The sequence below is a fragment of the Bos mutus genome, chromosome 4 (genome assembly GCF_027580195.1).
Source record: "Bos mutus isolate GX-2022 chromosome 4, NWIPB_WYAK_1.1, whole genome shotgun sequence".
Lineage (NCBI taxonomy): Eukaryota > Metazoa > Chordata > Mammalia > Artiodactyla > Bovidae > Bos > Bos mutus.
The window spans coordinates 53,503,747-53,519,817 of record NC_091620.1 but is presented as its reverse complement, the minus strand read 5'-3'; the positions used below and the strand labels follow the sequence as shown (position 1 = coordinate 53,519,817).

Sequence of the window (16,071 nt, the reverse complement as noted above, 5' to 3'; positions counted from 1 at the left end):
CTTGAAAGGGGTGGAGCCCCATTACTGCACACTATTGAAGGTGGTGGATGGAGACCTTTGGCAAACTTGGTGTTCCCAGTTAAAGTTCAGCAAAGTTAGGCATGGAAACAGCTTCTTTTCCTGGGTTGCTTGGCATTGAGAGAGAGAAAGAATAAGAAAAAAAGATGGTGCACGTGTATGTGTGTGTATGTTTAAGAGAGTAAGAGAGCAGGACTTCCCTGGTGGCCCAGTGGCTAAGATTCCGCACTCCCAATCCAGGGGGCCCAAGTTTGATCCCTGGCTGGGGAACTAGATCCCACATGCTGCAACAAAGATCGAAGATTCTCATGCCACAGATAAGATCCAGTTCAGTTCAGTTCAGTTGCTCAGTCATGTCCGACTCTTTGTGACCCCATGAACCGCAGCACACCAGGCCTCCCTGTCCATTACCAACTCCCAGAGTTTACCCAAACTCATGTCCATTGAGTCGGTAATGCCATCCAGCCATCTCATCCTCTGTCGTCCCCTTCTCCTGCCTTCAATCTTTCCCACCATCAGGGTCTTTTCAAATGAGTCAGCTCTTCACATCAGGTGGCCAAAGTATTGGAGTTTCAGCTTCAACATCAGTCCTTCCAATGAACACCCAGGACTGATCTCCTTTAGGATGGACTGGTTGGACCTCCTTCCAGTCCAAGGGACTCTCAAGAGTCTTCTCCAACACCACAGTTCAAAAGTATCAATTCTTCAGTGCTCAGCTTTCTTTATAGTCCAACTCTCACATCCATACATGACCACTGGAAAAACCATAGCCTTGACTAGACGGACCTTTGTTGGCAAAGTAATGTCTCTGCTTTTCAATATGCTGTCTAGGTTGGTCATAACTTTCCTCCCAAGGAGTAAGCGTCTTTTAATTTCATTGCTGCAATCGCCATCTGCAGTCATTTTGGAGCCCAGAAAAATAAAGTCAGCCACTGTTTCCCCATCTATCTGCCATGAAGTCATGGCAGATAGATGGCAGATGCCATGATCTTAGTTTTCTGAATGTTGAGCTTTAAGCCAACTTTTCACTCTCCTCTTTCACTTTCATCAAGAGACCCTTTAGTTCTTCTTCACTTTCTGCCATTAGGGTGGTGTCATCTGCATATCTGAGGTTATTGATATTTCTCCCGGCAATCTTGATTCCAGCTTGTGCTTCCTCCAGCCCAGTGTTTCTCATGATGTACTCTGCATATAACTTAAATAAGCAGGGTGACAATATACAGCCTTGACATACTCCTTTTCCTATTTGGAACCAGTCTGTTTTTCCATGTCCAGTTCTAACTGTTGCTTCCTGACCACATATAGGTTTCTCAAGAGGCAGGACAGGTGGTCTGGTATGCCTATCTCTCTCAGAATTTTCCACAGTGTAACCACATAAATAAATAGTTTTTTTAAAAAAAGAATGCGACTTCATTTTTTTTCTGAGTTCTAAAAGGCCTTATTTTTCAGATTTTTTTCATCTCTCCAGTGTTCTGTGGCCTCTCAGAATTCTATACCCCTGTCTTTAAGAAAATGCAAACAAAGGAAGCCCTTGAACCTCCTGAATCATGGAAATTAAATTACACATTTTGAATCATAAGTATCCTCCATCACAAAGTGGTCCATTCCCATGGCCTCTAGAGAAAAACAACAAAGCTCCATGACAGGGATTCTGAAAACTCAGCCACAGGAGGCTGAGTGACGGCCTCCTGAAGATGTTCACACCCTAAACCCTGGAACCTGTGAATATGTTACCTTACACGGCAAAGAAAGGGACTCTGCAGACATGATTATGTTAAGACTCTTGAGATGAAGAGGGAGGGGATAAATGTTACACACAAGTGACTCACAATGTTGTACAGAGGAAACTCACACGATGTTGTAAAGCAATTATATCCAGTAAAAAATAAATCAAAAGAGTCCTGAGATGGGCATATTACCATAGATTAACTGGGTGGGCCCAGTGCAGTCCCAGGGGTCCTTCTTAGAGGGAGACAGGAGGATGAGTCCGCAGTAGGAGATGTGACAAAGGAAGCAGGGGTTGTAATGATGTGCTCTGAAGACAGAGGAAAAGGCCACAAGCCAAGGAATGGAGGCAGCCTTTAGAATTTAAAAAAGGGAAGGAAACAGATTCTCCCCTCAAAGTTTCTAGGAAGAACCAACCCTCCTGACACCTTGCCATTAGCCCAGTGAGACCAATTTTCGGCTTCTGACCTCAACTGTAAGGTAATAAATTGGTGTCGCTTTAGGACATCAGGATGGTTCAGTTTTGTAGGTCAACTTGTTTAGGCTATGCTCCCCAAGTGTTTGGTCAAACACTAGTCTAGATGTTGCTATGAAGATATGTTTTAGATGTGATTAATATCTACAATCAGCTGCTTAAGTAAAGGATATCACTCTAGATAATATAGGTGGGCTTCATTTAATCAGTTGATGACCTTAAGAACAAAAACAGAAGTTTCCCAAAGAAGTTATTCTGCCTCAAGACTGTAACACAGAAAACCTGCCTGAGCTTCCAGCATACTAGTCTGCCACATAGATTTCAGACTTGCCAGCCACTACGACCACATGAACCAATTACTTAAAATAAATCTTTATTTAAATACATAACATTTATACACACATATATTTATGCATGCGTGCTAAGTCACTTCAGTAGTGTCTGACTCTTTTAGACTGTGGACTGTAGCTCTCCAGGCTCCATAGGATTCTCCAGGCAAGAAAACTGGAGGATGGTTGTCATGCCATCCTCCAGGGGATCGTCCCAACTCACGGATCGAACACATTTCTTAATGTTTGCTGCATTGGCAGGCGAGTTCTCTGCCACTAGCACCACCTGGGGAGCCAATGTATATTTATACCTATACACATTTATATATCTTATTGGTTCCTGCTGGTCGTGTTTCTCTGGAGAAACAGCCACTATTTACAGCCACTGAGTTTATCATTATTTGTTACAGAAGCAATAAGAAACTAATCCACAGTATAAATGAGAAGAGATACCTGGCTTTGCTTATTTCTGACAATGATGTTCTCCAACTCTCATCTTCATCTGCAAGGTGGTATATGTTTACCAGAGTGGTCTCTGAGCTTCTCAATGGTAATTTGTTACTTTTCTTTGGTACTGAGAGTTCGGGGATCCGTGTTTCTTGAGTAACATTGTTACCAATATTTCCAAAGTGATCCAGAAAGTATCTGGTAATGAGTTCAAGGTTTGTTTTCAGAGGATTTTCCTTTGCCTATCATTGGAAGAAAAAAAAAATCCTTAATTTATTTACAGTTTTAGAGGAAGGGTGGGAAAAGCAGCCACTGCAATTCTTTGACATAGTTTATCAACTTCTTACTCATCCATACATTGTCTCCGCAAACATTCACTAACTACTTATTATATGTCAAGTTCTGTGTTAGGGAGCAACAGAGATGAAAATAAAATCAATACCTTCAAAGAACTAGTATCCAATGCATGAGACAGGAGATTCAGTGAACAAATGTAATAAAATGTGATATGAACAGAGGCACCCCTAATCAAATTTCCTCTTGGTTTTTTTCGCCTGGAAATAAATTTACAAAACATATATCCTTTCATTCAAAAAAACAATTCAGTCTTTATGATCACTAATTCTACAAGTTTATAAACATTTGGGCCCTGCATGATTTCTTTGTGTATGCTACGTGTGTGTGTGTGCTAAGTCACCAGTCTTGTCCGACTCTTTATGACCCTATGGACTGCAGACTGCCAGGCTCCTCTGTCCATGGCATTCTCCAGGCAAAATACTGGAGTGGGTTGCCATGCCCTCCTCCAGGGGATCTTCCCGTGGAGGATCTAACCCTTGTCTACTGTGGCTCCTGCGCCGCAGGCGGGTTCTTTACCACTGAGCCACCTGGGAAGCCCCTTCTTAGCTTGTGTACTCAACATCTAACACTGGACACAGGAACGACACAGACAAACAGCAGAAGGTTAGTGCAAGAGCACAGAGAGGCAGTCAGGATTGACTCCGTTTATGTCCCAATCTTTAAAAAAGATAAAATGAAACTCTTTGGTAGTAGATTTTGGAAACAAGTGGTGTCAGTACTCCCCTACTCTGACAGCACTAAATATTACCTTTGAAGGTTTTTTTCAAACACAAATTCTCAGGCCTTGCTGAGTCTTACTAAACTAGAACCGCCAAGATTAGAACCCTGATTCCTTTTAGACATTCACCTAAGTAATATACACAGACAGAGCTATTCAAGCTGGTCTCAGGAGCTAGACCATGTGGCAGTCAGCACCCCACCTGCCGGGTAACATTCAGGCCCTTCGGAAAGGCAACCATGCATGGGGCAGGTGGTGAGTTTGCCGTCAGAGCGATAAAGTGCCTGATAAAGAGCCTAGCACAGAGGGAACCCTTGGGTGTATCCAGTCTTTCCCCCTTACAATTTCCCTGACCTATGTAGTAGAACTCTGGGACCAAGACCCACAAGTTATGACCAAACTCAACAGAATTATCAGGCAGTCAAAATCAGGGGACAGTTTTATTTTTTAGAATAGGACCCAAATTATTTTGCCTAAGTCTAAACGAAACTTACAGGGAAGAGAGTTGGGGGGTTGGGGACGTTACATAATTTACTTCAACCTTCTTATTTTCCTTTCAGTATGAGAGATTTGGGGCCCTAAATACCTGAATTATACATTGTGGTTTTTCGTATCATTTTGCTCATAAAGATACAGCCTTTATACAAATCTACGGATACCATTTTTCAAAACCGTAGTTTTATATAGGCATTTTATCTACGGTACAGTTAAAGGGGGAAACCAAATTACTAGAATTAACATTAAATCGCAGGGCTTTCCCAGAATCACTCTAGTTTTGAGCTGAGTGAACGTGAAAATTGTGATGACATAGACAGATTAATGAGTATATTTTCCTGTAAAATATAAGCTTCAATTTATTGTATAACAGCTAATAACTACTGGATAAATCAAATAATCAGGAGCTGACTGTGGCTCAGATCATGAACTCCTTATTGCCAAATTCAGACTGAAATTGAAGAAAGTGGGGAAAACTACTAGACCATTCAGGTATGACCTAAATCAAGTCCCTAATGACTATACAGTGGAAGTGAGAAATAGATTTAAGGGACTACATCTGATAGACAGAGTGCCTGATGAACTATGGATGGAGGTTCGTAACATTGTACAGGAGACAGGAAATAAGACCATCCCCAAGAAAAAGAAATGCAAAAAAGCAAAATGGCTGTCTGGGAGGCCTTACAAATAGCTATGAAAAGAAGAGAAGCCAAAAGCAAAGGAGAAAAGGAAAGATATATCCATTTGAATGCAGAGTTCCAAAGAATAGCAAGTAGAGATAAGACAGCCTCCCTCAGTGATCATTGCAAAGAAATAGAGGAAAATAAAGAATGGAAAAGACTAGAGATCTCTTCAAGAAAATTAGAGATACCAAGGGAATATTTCATGCAAAGATGGGCTCAATAAATGACAGAAATGGTATGGACATAACAGAAACCGAAGATATTAAGAAGAGGTGGCAAGAATACATAGGAGAACTGTACCAAAAATATCGTCAAGACCCAGATAATCACGATGGTGTGATCACTCACCTAGAGCCAGACATCCTGGAATGTGAAGTCAAGTGGGCCTTAGGAAGCATCAATATGAACAAAGCTAGTGGAGGTGATGGAATTCCAGTTGAGCTATTTCAAATCCTAAAAGATGATGCTGTAAAAGTGCTGCACTCAATATGTCAGCAAATTTGGAAAACTCAGCAGTGGCCACAGGAACTGGAAAAGGTCAGTTTTCATTCCAATCCCAAAGAAAGGCAATGCCAAAGAATGCTCTCACTACTGCACAATTGCACTCATCTCACACGCTAGTAAAGTAATGCTGAGAATTCTCCAAGCCAGGCTTCAGGAATACGTGAACTGTGAACTTCCAGATGTTTAAGCTGGTTTTAAAAAAGGCAGAGGAACCAGAGATCAAATTCCCAACATCCATTGGATCATCGAAAAAGCAAGAGAGTTCCAGAAAAACATCTATTTCTGTGTTATTGACTATGCCAAAGCCTTTGACTGTGTGGATCACAAGAAACTGTGGAAAATTCTGAAAGAGATGGGCATACCAGACCACCTGACCTGCCTCTTGAGAAACCGGTATGCAGGTCAGGAAGCAACAGTTAGAACTGGACATGGAAAAACAGACTGGTTCCAAATAGGAAAAGGAGTACATCAGGGTTGTATATTGTCACCCTGCTTATTTAACTTATATGCAGAGTACATCATGAGAAACGCTGGGCTGGAGGAAGCACAAGCTGGAATCAAGATTGCCGGGAGAAATATCAATAACCTCAGATATGCAGATGACACCACCCTTATGGCAGAAAGTGAAGAAGAACTAAAGGGCCTCTTGATGAAAGTGAAAGAGGAGAGTGAAAAAGTTGGCTTAAAGCTCAACATCCAGAAACCTAAGATCATGGCATCTGGTCCCATCACTTCATGGCAGATAGATGGGGAAACAGTGGAAACAGTGACAGACTTTATTTTTCTGGGCTCCAAAATCACTGCAGACGGTGATTGCAACCATGAAATTAAAAGACACTTACTCCTTGGAAGGAAGGTTATGACTAACCTAGACAGCATATTAAGAAGCAGAGACATCACTTTGTCAACAAACGTCCGTCTAGTCAAGGCTATGGTTTTTCCAGTGGTCATGTATGGATGTGAGAGTTGGACTATAAAGAATGCTGAGTGCTGAAGAATTGATATTTTTGAACTGTGGTGTTGGAGAAGACTCTTCCCTGGACTGCAAGGAGATCCAACCTGTCCATTCTAAAGGAGATCAGTCCTGGGTATTCATTGGAAGGACTGATGTTGAAGCTGAAACTCCAATACTTTGGCCACCTGATGTGAAGAGCTGACTCATTTGAAAAGACCCTGATGCTGGGAAAGATTGAGGGCGGGAGGAGAAGGGGACGACAGAGGATGAGATGGTTGGTTGGCATCACCGACTAGATGGACATGGGTTTGGGTGGACTCCAGGAGTTGGTGATGGACAGGGAGGCCTGGCGTGCTGCGGTTCATGGGGTCTCAAAGAGTTGGACACGACTGAGTGACTAAACTGAACTGAACTGAATGAAAATATCTTAAGGATCTTAAGATAATAGCTACCTTAGGGAGACCATACTACAGTGAAGAAATAAAAATAACTTGAATGACAAAGATGCTTCTGGGAAGTTAGGTAAAGGTGCATCTTTACAAAAATCTCACTGTGCCACAATGGTTAATTGAATTTTCTGCTTAACTGTCTCACTCTCTCTGGAAAAAAAATCTTTGTAAAATGTACAATCCACTCTCCTGCCTTGTAAGAGAGCCGGTGGATGACTGATGAGTGTCCGCTACCTGGGCAGTAGTCTTCTGTCTACAGGACTTCAACCAAGTGTGTACAGGAGATGGAGGGGCCCGCGTGTCACCACAGGACCCAGAGCACAAAGGTCTTTCCAGGACTTCTGGAAAGACTTCACCTGGCTGCCACTTGTGATAAACGCTGAACAACATGTCCATGAGGTTCTTTCCACCTCTGACACTACGCCCTCCCACAAGGCAACATCTGCTGGAGAGCCTGTTCTTGAATCTGTCAACTATAAATTGGTGCTTGCTAAGGGCATTTGCCATCTGCCTCTGTGGAGATTGACCCCTGTGCTGCTGCAGCTCTTGGCACACCCTGAGGGAGTTCAGGGTGGAGAGTGAGGCACTCTGTGCTCCAGGGAAACTGGTAGAACAAGTCTTAAGACAGTTTTCAGGAACTGATATTTTCAGGATACTGAAATATTTTTAGGAACTGATTTCAGGATCCTAATCCTTGTACCTCATACATAGAAAAGCATTAAAACCCTTCATGATGACATCAGCTCCTTGTGACTAGCAGAAAATCTCTTGTAAAGTAAGCGCTTGATTGCACTGAATTCCTGCTTCACCAAAATCTTATATATTGCCCTTTCCCCACGACCTTTTTCAGAGAAGGCAATGGCAACCCACTCCAGCAGTCTTGCCTGGAAAATCCCATGGATGGAGGAGCCTGGTGGGCTGCAGTCCATGGGGACACGACTGAGTGACTTCACTTTCACGTTTCACTTCCATGCATTGGAGGAGGAAATGGCAACTCACTCCAGTGTTCTTGCCTGGAGAATCCCAGGGACGGGGGAGCCTGGTGGGCTGCCGTCTATGAGGTCGCACAGAGTCGGACACGACTGAAGCGACTTAGCAGTGGCGGCAGCACTACCTCTTTGGCGCAGTCTCTCAGCGCTGAGGCGCTGCCTCCCAGGCTGCAGTCATCACTTTGCCCCAAATAAAACTTAACTCACAACTCTCACATGGTGCCTCATTTTTGGTCAACAAGTCAAATCATAAGATTCTCTCTTCTAATAGAAAGAGCAATTAATTCAGAACGGTATTTTTATTCATTCATTCATATTTTCATTCACTTGCTCATTCATTCATTCATTAAATACACACTATTTACCACATCATCAAGCATCATGGTGAAGTATGGGGATACAACCGGTATCCTGAAGCGTCCAGAGTAGTGGGGGAGGCAGATCCTAAGTAAACACCCACACAAATATTCTATTATAAGCGTAATAAGCACAACAGAAGAAAACTATGCAGCGTTCTGAAGGCTTATAACAGACGGTGGGGGGATCAAGGAGGGGGGTCAAGTAAGCACCCCCATCACCACCCAAGGAAGTACCTGTTCCATTTGCTATCTCAACTTCAACACATCTGGGTTAGCTGAACCCAAACCCCCATCTGCCTGAATTAAATGTCACAGTGGCCTTAAGAAAAAAGTTATTACTCCGAGCTGAAGAAGGAAAACCATTCCTTTTTCAGGAGGCAAAGAATGGAAAATTTTAGCATAACTGAATGCTATATTCTTCAGTACAGTCTTACTAAAAATAGTCTCTCGGGAAGGGAAGGAGCACAGGGAATAATTGTTAACAGGCTCAGGCCTGGGTGCAAAAATGAGCCCCATACAGTGCATGCGCGCTGACAGTGGGGTGGGGCAGACAGAAGCAAGAAACCCAGCACACAGTCGGGATTTGTCTGTTCTCCCTGACCGCAGGTGCGGCAAGCCTCTAGCCACTGGTCTCTGGTGACCTGGCAGGGCTCGTGAGTACTGTGACATTGCCAAAATCCGTTCCAAAACTCCCCACCACACTTTGAAAGTATGTACCTTGTTCTCCTTGTAGAGAAATTCAAGATGCAAAACCTTTCGGAGATCGTTTCTGCTGTTTATGCTGAGATCGGAGCGTGGGCGTTCCTGGTCCATGGTCAGATACGTCTTCTTTAAGCCCTGAAGGAAGTACTCTAAATCACTATTTACCATTTTAAATCTAAACCTTCCCAGCTCTGACGCAGAGGATCAACAAAAAGACTGCTGATGTTCATTACCGTCATCTTCTCCCACCTTCCTCACAGTATATTGGGAGGACTGAAAACTGACTTAAGAATTTACTCTTACGTAACTTTTACACTTGACATCATCTTCATGATTATTACTCCGAATCCTACAGCCACCCTGTGGGTGGAGCTCAGGCTGAAGCTGTCAGCACATTTTAGAGAAAAAGAAAGCAAAATGGAGGTAACTGTCTCGCTGCCCACCACTGGCTCAGGAGCGCAGGGTTTGGCTTAGATTTGGGGCCACGGGATATGAAGCTTTAAAAATAAACAGGAGGAAATACATAAGCAAAAGGCCAACAGTCATTCCCTTCTTTTTGCAGATGGGGCACCAGCGTTGATTTGTCCAGCGTAACAGAGTGGACTCACATAGCTGGAGATCTGACCATCCTGGACTGTGAGGAGATGACACCAGGAGCCAGACTCACAGGAAGCACATGGTGACTCAAAGGACATGTCTGCTGTGTCCCAGCGCAGCTGCTTTCCATCCTCCAGCCCTGAACTCCCAAAAGGCCCAGCCCTTGGGGCCCCTTAAGAGTCTGGCTCCTTCTTTTGAAAACAACCACAGCAGCTGCAGCCTGCCCACCTCCCCAGACAGTGATGATCACTGAAAGGCAGAAGAATGGGAGATGCCTCACACGCAGATCAGCCTGGCGCTAAGGGAGCCCCTTGCTCTTGATGGATCCAGACCTCAGTGTGAGCCAGGCTTCAGAGGCTCCCCCAGGCTTTGTGTTCAGAATTTTGCAGAGGCTCTCAGTGCTGGGAAAACAAGAAAAAAACTGCTACCTGCCATGAGCTGGGCCAAGAAGAATTTGTGAAATGACATATGCATGCCACCTTGAATCAAAGAGAATAAAAAGGAAGTTTCTAGTCAGCTATTTACTGACCATCATCCATGTGCTCACTCCTGTTTTCCAGTTTCCAATCTGTGAAATGAAAGGAACAAGCCACTAGTCCACCAGTTTGTCTGCTAGAGGCAGAGGAGTGAAAAGACCAAAGTCCTGACCCTCATAGAGCTCACCCAAATGACAAGTACAAAGGCCCTGTGGCAGCTACAAGGAGGCCAGTATAGCTAGAGCCATATAACTAGGGGAAAGTGACAGGAAATAAAGTCAGAGAGGTTGCCCAGAGCTTGCTAAGCAAAGGCCTTGTTGGCTTTTGTGAAATGGGAAGCCTACTGGAGGATTGGGGAAAAAGGAGCATTCTGAACTAACATATTTATTTGCAAAGGACTGCTTGGCTTCTAGGTTGAGGACAGACTATATGGGACAGGGGATTAAGCATTAAGACTAGGAAGCTATAGAACAATTCACACGAAAGATGGAGGTGGCTTGGACCAGGGTAGTTGTAGCAGAAGTGTAAATAGTAGTTACATTCTTTATGTGCTCTGATGGTAAAGCCCACAAGTGTACAGATGGACTGCATGCAGGCTGCATAAGACGGAAAGAGCCAGGGATGGTTCTAAAGGCTTTGGCCCAGCCAACCATACAGTTAGTGATGCTACTTACTGAAGTGGGGAAAATTGCAGGAGGTAGAAAGAATCAGGAATTGAGTTTTGAATGTGTGAAGTTGAGATGTTTATTGGATATCTAAGTGGAAATGTAAACTAGGCAGTTGGAAAGAATGTAAGAGTTCAAGGAGAGGTCTTGGCTAGAGACAGACATTTGGAAACTGTCAGCATGTCGACAGTAATGGAACCCACAACAGTGGTGGAAGTGGCTGAAAAATGAGAAGAGAAGAGAGTCAGAGACTAAGTCTTTAAATCCACTGGCACGCACATGGCTTCCCTGGGGGCTCAGACAGTAAAGAATCTGCCTGCAATGAGGGAACCCCAGTTCAATTCCAGGGTTGGGAAGATTTGCTGGAGAAGAGATAGGCTACCCACTCCAGTATTCTTGGGCTTCCCTTGTGGCTCAGCTGAAGAATCTGCCTGCAATGAGGGAGCCCTGGGTTTGATCCCTGGGTTGGGAAGATCCCCTGGAGAAGGGATAGGCTACACACTCCAGTGTTCTGGCCTGGAGAGTTCCATGGACAGAGAAGCCTGGCAGGCTACAATCCATGGGGCTGCAAAGACTCGGTCACAACTGAGCAACTTTCACATGCACAGCTCCGGAAGCCACAGGGAACTTGCCAAGAACCCAAGAAAGAGTGACCAGAGAGGTACAGAAGGAAAAGCAAAAGGGAGGTGACCTCCAGAAGCCAAGGAGAATGAGTTTTCCAAGAAGGGCATAGCCAACTGAGTTCAACACGATTGTTAGATCAGTAAATGTAAAGACTAAAAATAAGAAGTCACTGATGAACCTTACAAGAGCTGTCTCCATGGATTGATGGGGACAAAAGCCTGATTAAAGTTTGAGAAAACAGGGAGCAGAATTAGAATCAGGGCATACATAGTCCTTTCATACAGTTTTGCTATAAAAGGGAGAAGAAAAATAGACTAGTAGCTGGAAGGGCTTGGGGGTCAAGATGGGATGTGTAGAAGCATGTTTACATGTTGATAGGATCCACCCAGTAGAGAAGGCAAAAATGTATGATTCAATAGAGAGAGAGGATGGTAACTGCACCAGTGTCCTGGAGCACACAGAGAGGACAGGCACACAGCGGGGGCTTGGCCTTCCCCAGAGGATGGAGAACTCATTCCTAAGAGCAGGAGGGAGGATGGGGCAGATGGTTCAGGCCCAAGAGGGTTAGTTACTGTAGTGGTCCGGCATGATGGAGTTTTCTCATGAATGCTTCTATTTTCTCAGTGAAATTAAGAGGGGGAAGGGGCTCTGGAGTTTGAGGAGAGAGATGTGTGAAATGTCCATCTAAGATTGGAGACTGGAGAAGGCAATGGCAACCCACTCCAGTATTCTTGCCTGGGAAATCCCATGGACAGAGGAGCCTGGCGGGCTACAGTCCATGGGGTCGCAAAGAGTCAGAAACAATTGAGTGACTAAGAACAAGACTGGACAAGTATAACCAGGTGGGCAGGCATCTCTGAGACATCACAGGAGTGAGAGACCATGAATTGATCGTGAAACCATCAACATAACGGTGTGTTTTTCCCCAGCCTCATTCAGCTGAGCAGTGCAAGCAAGCAGTAGGCCAAATATAAAGAAGGGAGAGACAGACAAGGGAGCTGAGCGGGGTGTTGAGGGGTGATGTGTGGGTAAGACGTGGGGAGAGGCCACAGGAGGGCTGAGGGACCATGAAAAGTTGGCAAGAACAGTGGAATGGAGATGGGAGTGAGGCTGAAGAATAGTTTATATTGGGCTGCTGATGGGAATGAGCTGGAAGTGAGGATGATGGGATGCTTGGAACTGGGATTATGGAAACGACAGGCTTAGGGCATGACCACTTGCAAGAGGTGGTGGAGGCAGGCTAGGACACGTGCTTGCAGGAGAGTGCAGCTGGGGCACGAGCTCGGTGGATGCCGCCATTGCCAGGAGACTGTCCTGATTCTCCCTGTGGAGGGATCACACTTGGAGGAGGCCAGCATACCTGGGCATGATGTAGGATGGAGGGTAAAGGAAGCAGCAGTAGAAGGTGAGGTTCAAGGGGGAGCTGGCAGCCAGGTTGTAGGGAGCCTGGTAGGCCTGGGCAAGGCCTTTCCTGGGATTTATTCTAATTGCAAAAGAAACATACCGGGGGTTTTGGGCAGAGGAGTGGCATGATCTGATCCGCTCACCCCAGGCAAGTTTATTCACCTCCCAGTCTGATCATAGTCTTTTGTGAAAGGGAATAATTATACATGTGTTTCAGCACTGTTATGAGGGTTTGAGAAAATAAACAGGCACCTGGAAGGTACCTCACATCAGGATGGGAACTCTCTTGGTTAGGTAGGTAGGTACCTGCTTTGCACCAAGCCACAAGGAGAGTCCACAGTCTCCACCCCAGAGCAGAAAGCGGCCGATCTGGGCTGCAGTCCCAGCTCTCCATGCCTTTCTGAGTGACTGTGGGTAACAGACTCCTTTCTCCTCTTGGGGTTTAGTGTCTCCCGACGAAAAGTTGAAAGAGAGGAAGCCAGGTGAACCAGATAACTGCAAAGGCTCTGCCCAGTTCAGTGTCAGCAATGTGAACCTGTCTAGTGAGTGAGACAGGCAGATGCATAAACTATAACATGAGGGCCCATGAGCAGACCTCAGACAAATGAGCCAGTTATTCCAGCCACAGGTACCTGAGACCTCTTGAAGGAGATGGGACTTGGGAAGGAACAGGGGAAAGCATGTGAGAGAAGCTGGAAATGAAACTGGGCTGGTAAGCTGGGGTCAGGCTACAGGGGAGCCTCGAACAGCAGCTGACAATTTTGGATTTCGTTTGTACTCAAGAGAGGATAGGCATAGGGAAGACATTCAGGGAGTTCTGCTCGGTAGCCCAGACTTAAATGATGGCAGTGGTCATCCTCACAGGGTGTATCATTGATACCCTGTGTGTAGCCAGGACTAGGTGATGGTGGGTCAATTAGTCATAAAAACAGAGCAGATACAGTTGAGGCCACGTTGCATTTTAAATAAAAATATATTTTCGAAAAGCAAAGAAAGACACTTTCAAAACAGGGGCACATCAGAGATGTTGAATGCCTACTATGTGCCAGATACAGTGGCTGGAACCTGCCTGTAGATCATTATTAATCGTCACTATAAATCTGCCATGCTGCTGCTAAGTTGCTTCAGTCGTGTCCAACTCTGTGCGACCCCATAGACGGCAGCCCACCAGGCTCCCCCGTCCCTGGGATTCTCTAGGCAAGAACACTGGAGTGGGGTGCCATCGCCTTCTCTGATAAATCTGCCATGGGCAGGTCTTATTATTCCTCTTCTGTTGTTGTTTAATCGCTAAGTTTTGTCAGATTCTTTGCGACCCCATGGACTGTAGCCTGCCAGGCTCCTCTGTCCAAGGGATTTCCCAGGCAAGAATCCTGGAGTGGGTTGCCATTTCCTTCTCCAGGAGATCTTGTGTAAGAGCAATGGGTACTCTCCCTACACTCCTACTATACATGGTGTAACTCCCAGCAACCTCTTCCCCAGCCCGCCTTCACCTCCACTGTCAGGACAGGTGACAGCCAAGGACCGCCCCAACTTCTGAGTTCCCCGAAAACTCTCCTGGTACAAGATAATGTGCTCTGCTGTGTTTAGTAGCTCAGTCGTGTTGGACTCCTTGCCACCCCATGGACTGCCGCCCACCAGGCTCCTCTGTCCATGGGAGTCTCCAAGCAAGAATACTGGAATGGGTTGCCATGACCTCCTCCAGGGGATCTTCCCAACCCAGGGATCGAATCCAGGTCTCCCGCATTGCAGGCGGATTCTTTACCATCTGAGCTATCAAGGAAGCCCAAGAATACAGGAGTGGGTAGCCTATCCCTTCTCCAGGGGATCTTCCCGACCCAGGAATCGAACGGGGGTCTCCTGTATTGCAGGTGGATTCTTCACCAGCTGAGCCACCAGGGAAGATACAGCCACCGGTACAAGATAACAGGAGAACTTAAAACGACCTCGATTGAACCTTCCCACTGATGAACAGGACTAAAGGGTTTGACTGGCAAGAACTTTTTTTAGCCCTCTGGGTTCCCTTTGGGAGGAAGTTCTTGCCTAGTGGGATGTAAGTCTGATTACATCAGAGTTGGGCACCCATGCCGGCCTGCTGGGCTCCCAGAGCCTCGGGAACTTTAAGAAAATGAGTGGGGCGCAGGCCCGGGGTTCGCGAGCCGGGTAGGGAGAGATACCTCTAAGGGCGGCCGCTATCCTGTCCCTGCTTACGGGCTTACGGGAAGTGAGCGGACACAGAAAGGGCTCCTGGGAAATGTAGTTCCCAAAGTCCGGGGAAAGGGGCTCTCACATCAGTCATCTCTAGGGCAGGCAGCGGGCAGGGGAAGGGTTCCCTCCCAAAAGGTCTCCAGGGCCGGAGAGTCTCCAGACTGCTCCCCTCACCCACCCCCACAATCAAGCAACTTCCCATAACTATAAGGGTGGCGCCACGTACCTTCCTGCTGAGGAACTCCCTAATCAGGGAGGCCGCCACCTCCTCCACGAAGAGGGTGTCCATGCTCCGCTTTAGCCACGAGGCCGCAGCGCCGCAGACTCAGACCCCCGGTCCGTTGCGGCCAGTATGGCCGCGTTGCCGTGGTGACGGTGTCAGCAGGGCCCGGGAACTCCGCCCCTCCCCTGGGAGTGAGCGGGTTGGGAAGGCGGGAGGAAAGGGGAGGAGCATCCTTTAAACTTGCCCTGAGAGCGGGAAGCAGAAACCAGAAGGCACAAATCCCATGCATCCCAGGGACCGGGCCAGGGGCTCCCGACTTGTGCGTCCTGGCACTGGCCTTGTCCCTCTGGGTTTCCTGGATCAAGTTACTGTTCCAGTCTGAGTCCCCATCTCTCAAGGTGTGAATGGGGGAGAGTGCCTGCCTCCTGATTCCTAAAGGAGTAAACCCACAGTGAAGTGGCCCCTAGAGATCTAGCCCCAGCACCTCCGCCTTCTCCTGGGTTCCCACAGGCTGCCTGACCTCAGCTGGCCCGGGCTGCAGGGAAAAGGAGGCCCAGGGCTTTCTGCTGACTTGGTGCTGAACTTAAAGGATGAGTCCCTGGCCTCCTTGGTGCCTGCTTTCCCATAAGGACACTGCCAGTTACTAAGCAGCAAGAATTTACATACATCATC

The 16,071-nt window shown here is 46.3% G+C and overlaps 1 protein-coding gene across 3 annotated transcripts in view; it reads right to left on the bottom strand.

Moving 5' to 3' along the window:
- The window catches only part of MINDY4 (MINDY lysine 48 deubiquitinase 4), a 120,145-nt gene extending 104,601 nt beyond the window's left edge, over nt 1–15,544 (bottom strand). For 2 of the 3 annotated variants that reach the window (XM_005889141.2, XM_070369494.1), the window contains exons 1-3: nt 15,403–15,544; nt 9,221–9,340; nt 3,001–3,236 (exon numbers count right to left, since the gene is read on the bottom strand). In XM_005889141.2, coding sequence (XP_005889203.2) covers nt 3,001–3,236; nt 9,221–9,340; nt 15,403–15,465 — 419 coding nt within the window. In that variant the 5' untranslated portion in view covers nt 15,466–15,544. The remainder of the gene's footprint in view (nt 1–3,000; nt 3,237–9,220; nt 9,341–15,402) is intronic. The other variant, XM_070369492.1, reaches the window with a different exon arrangement.
- Nucleotides 15,545–16,071: the final 527 nt, after the last annotated feature.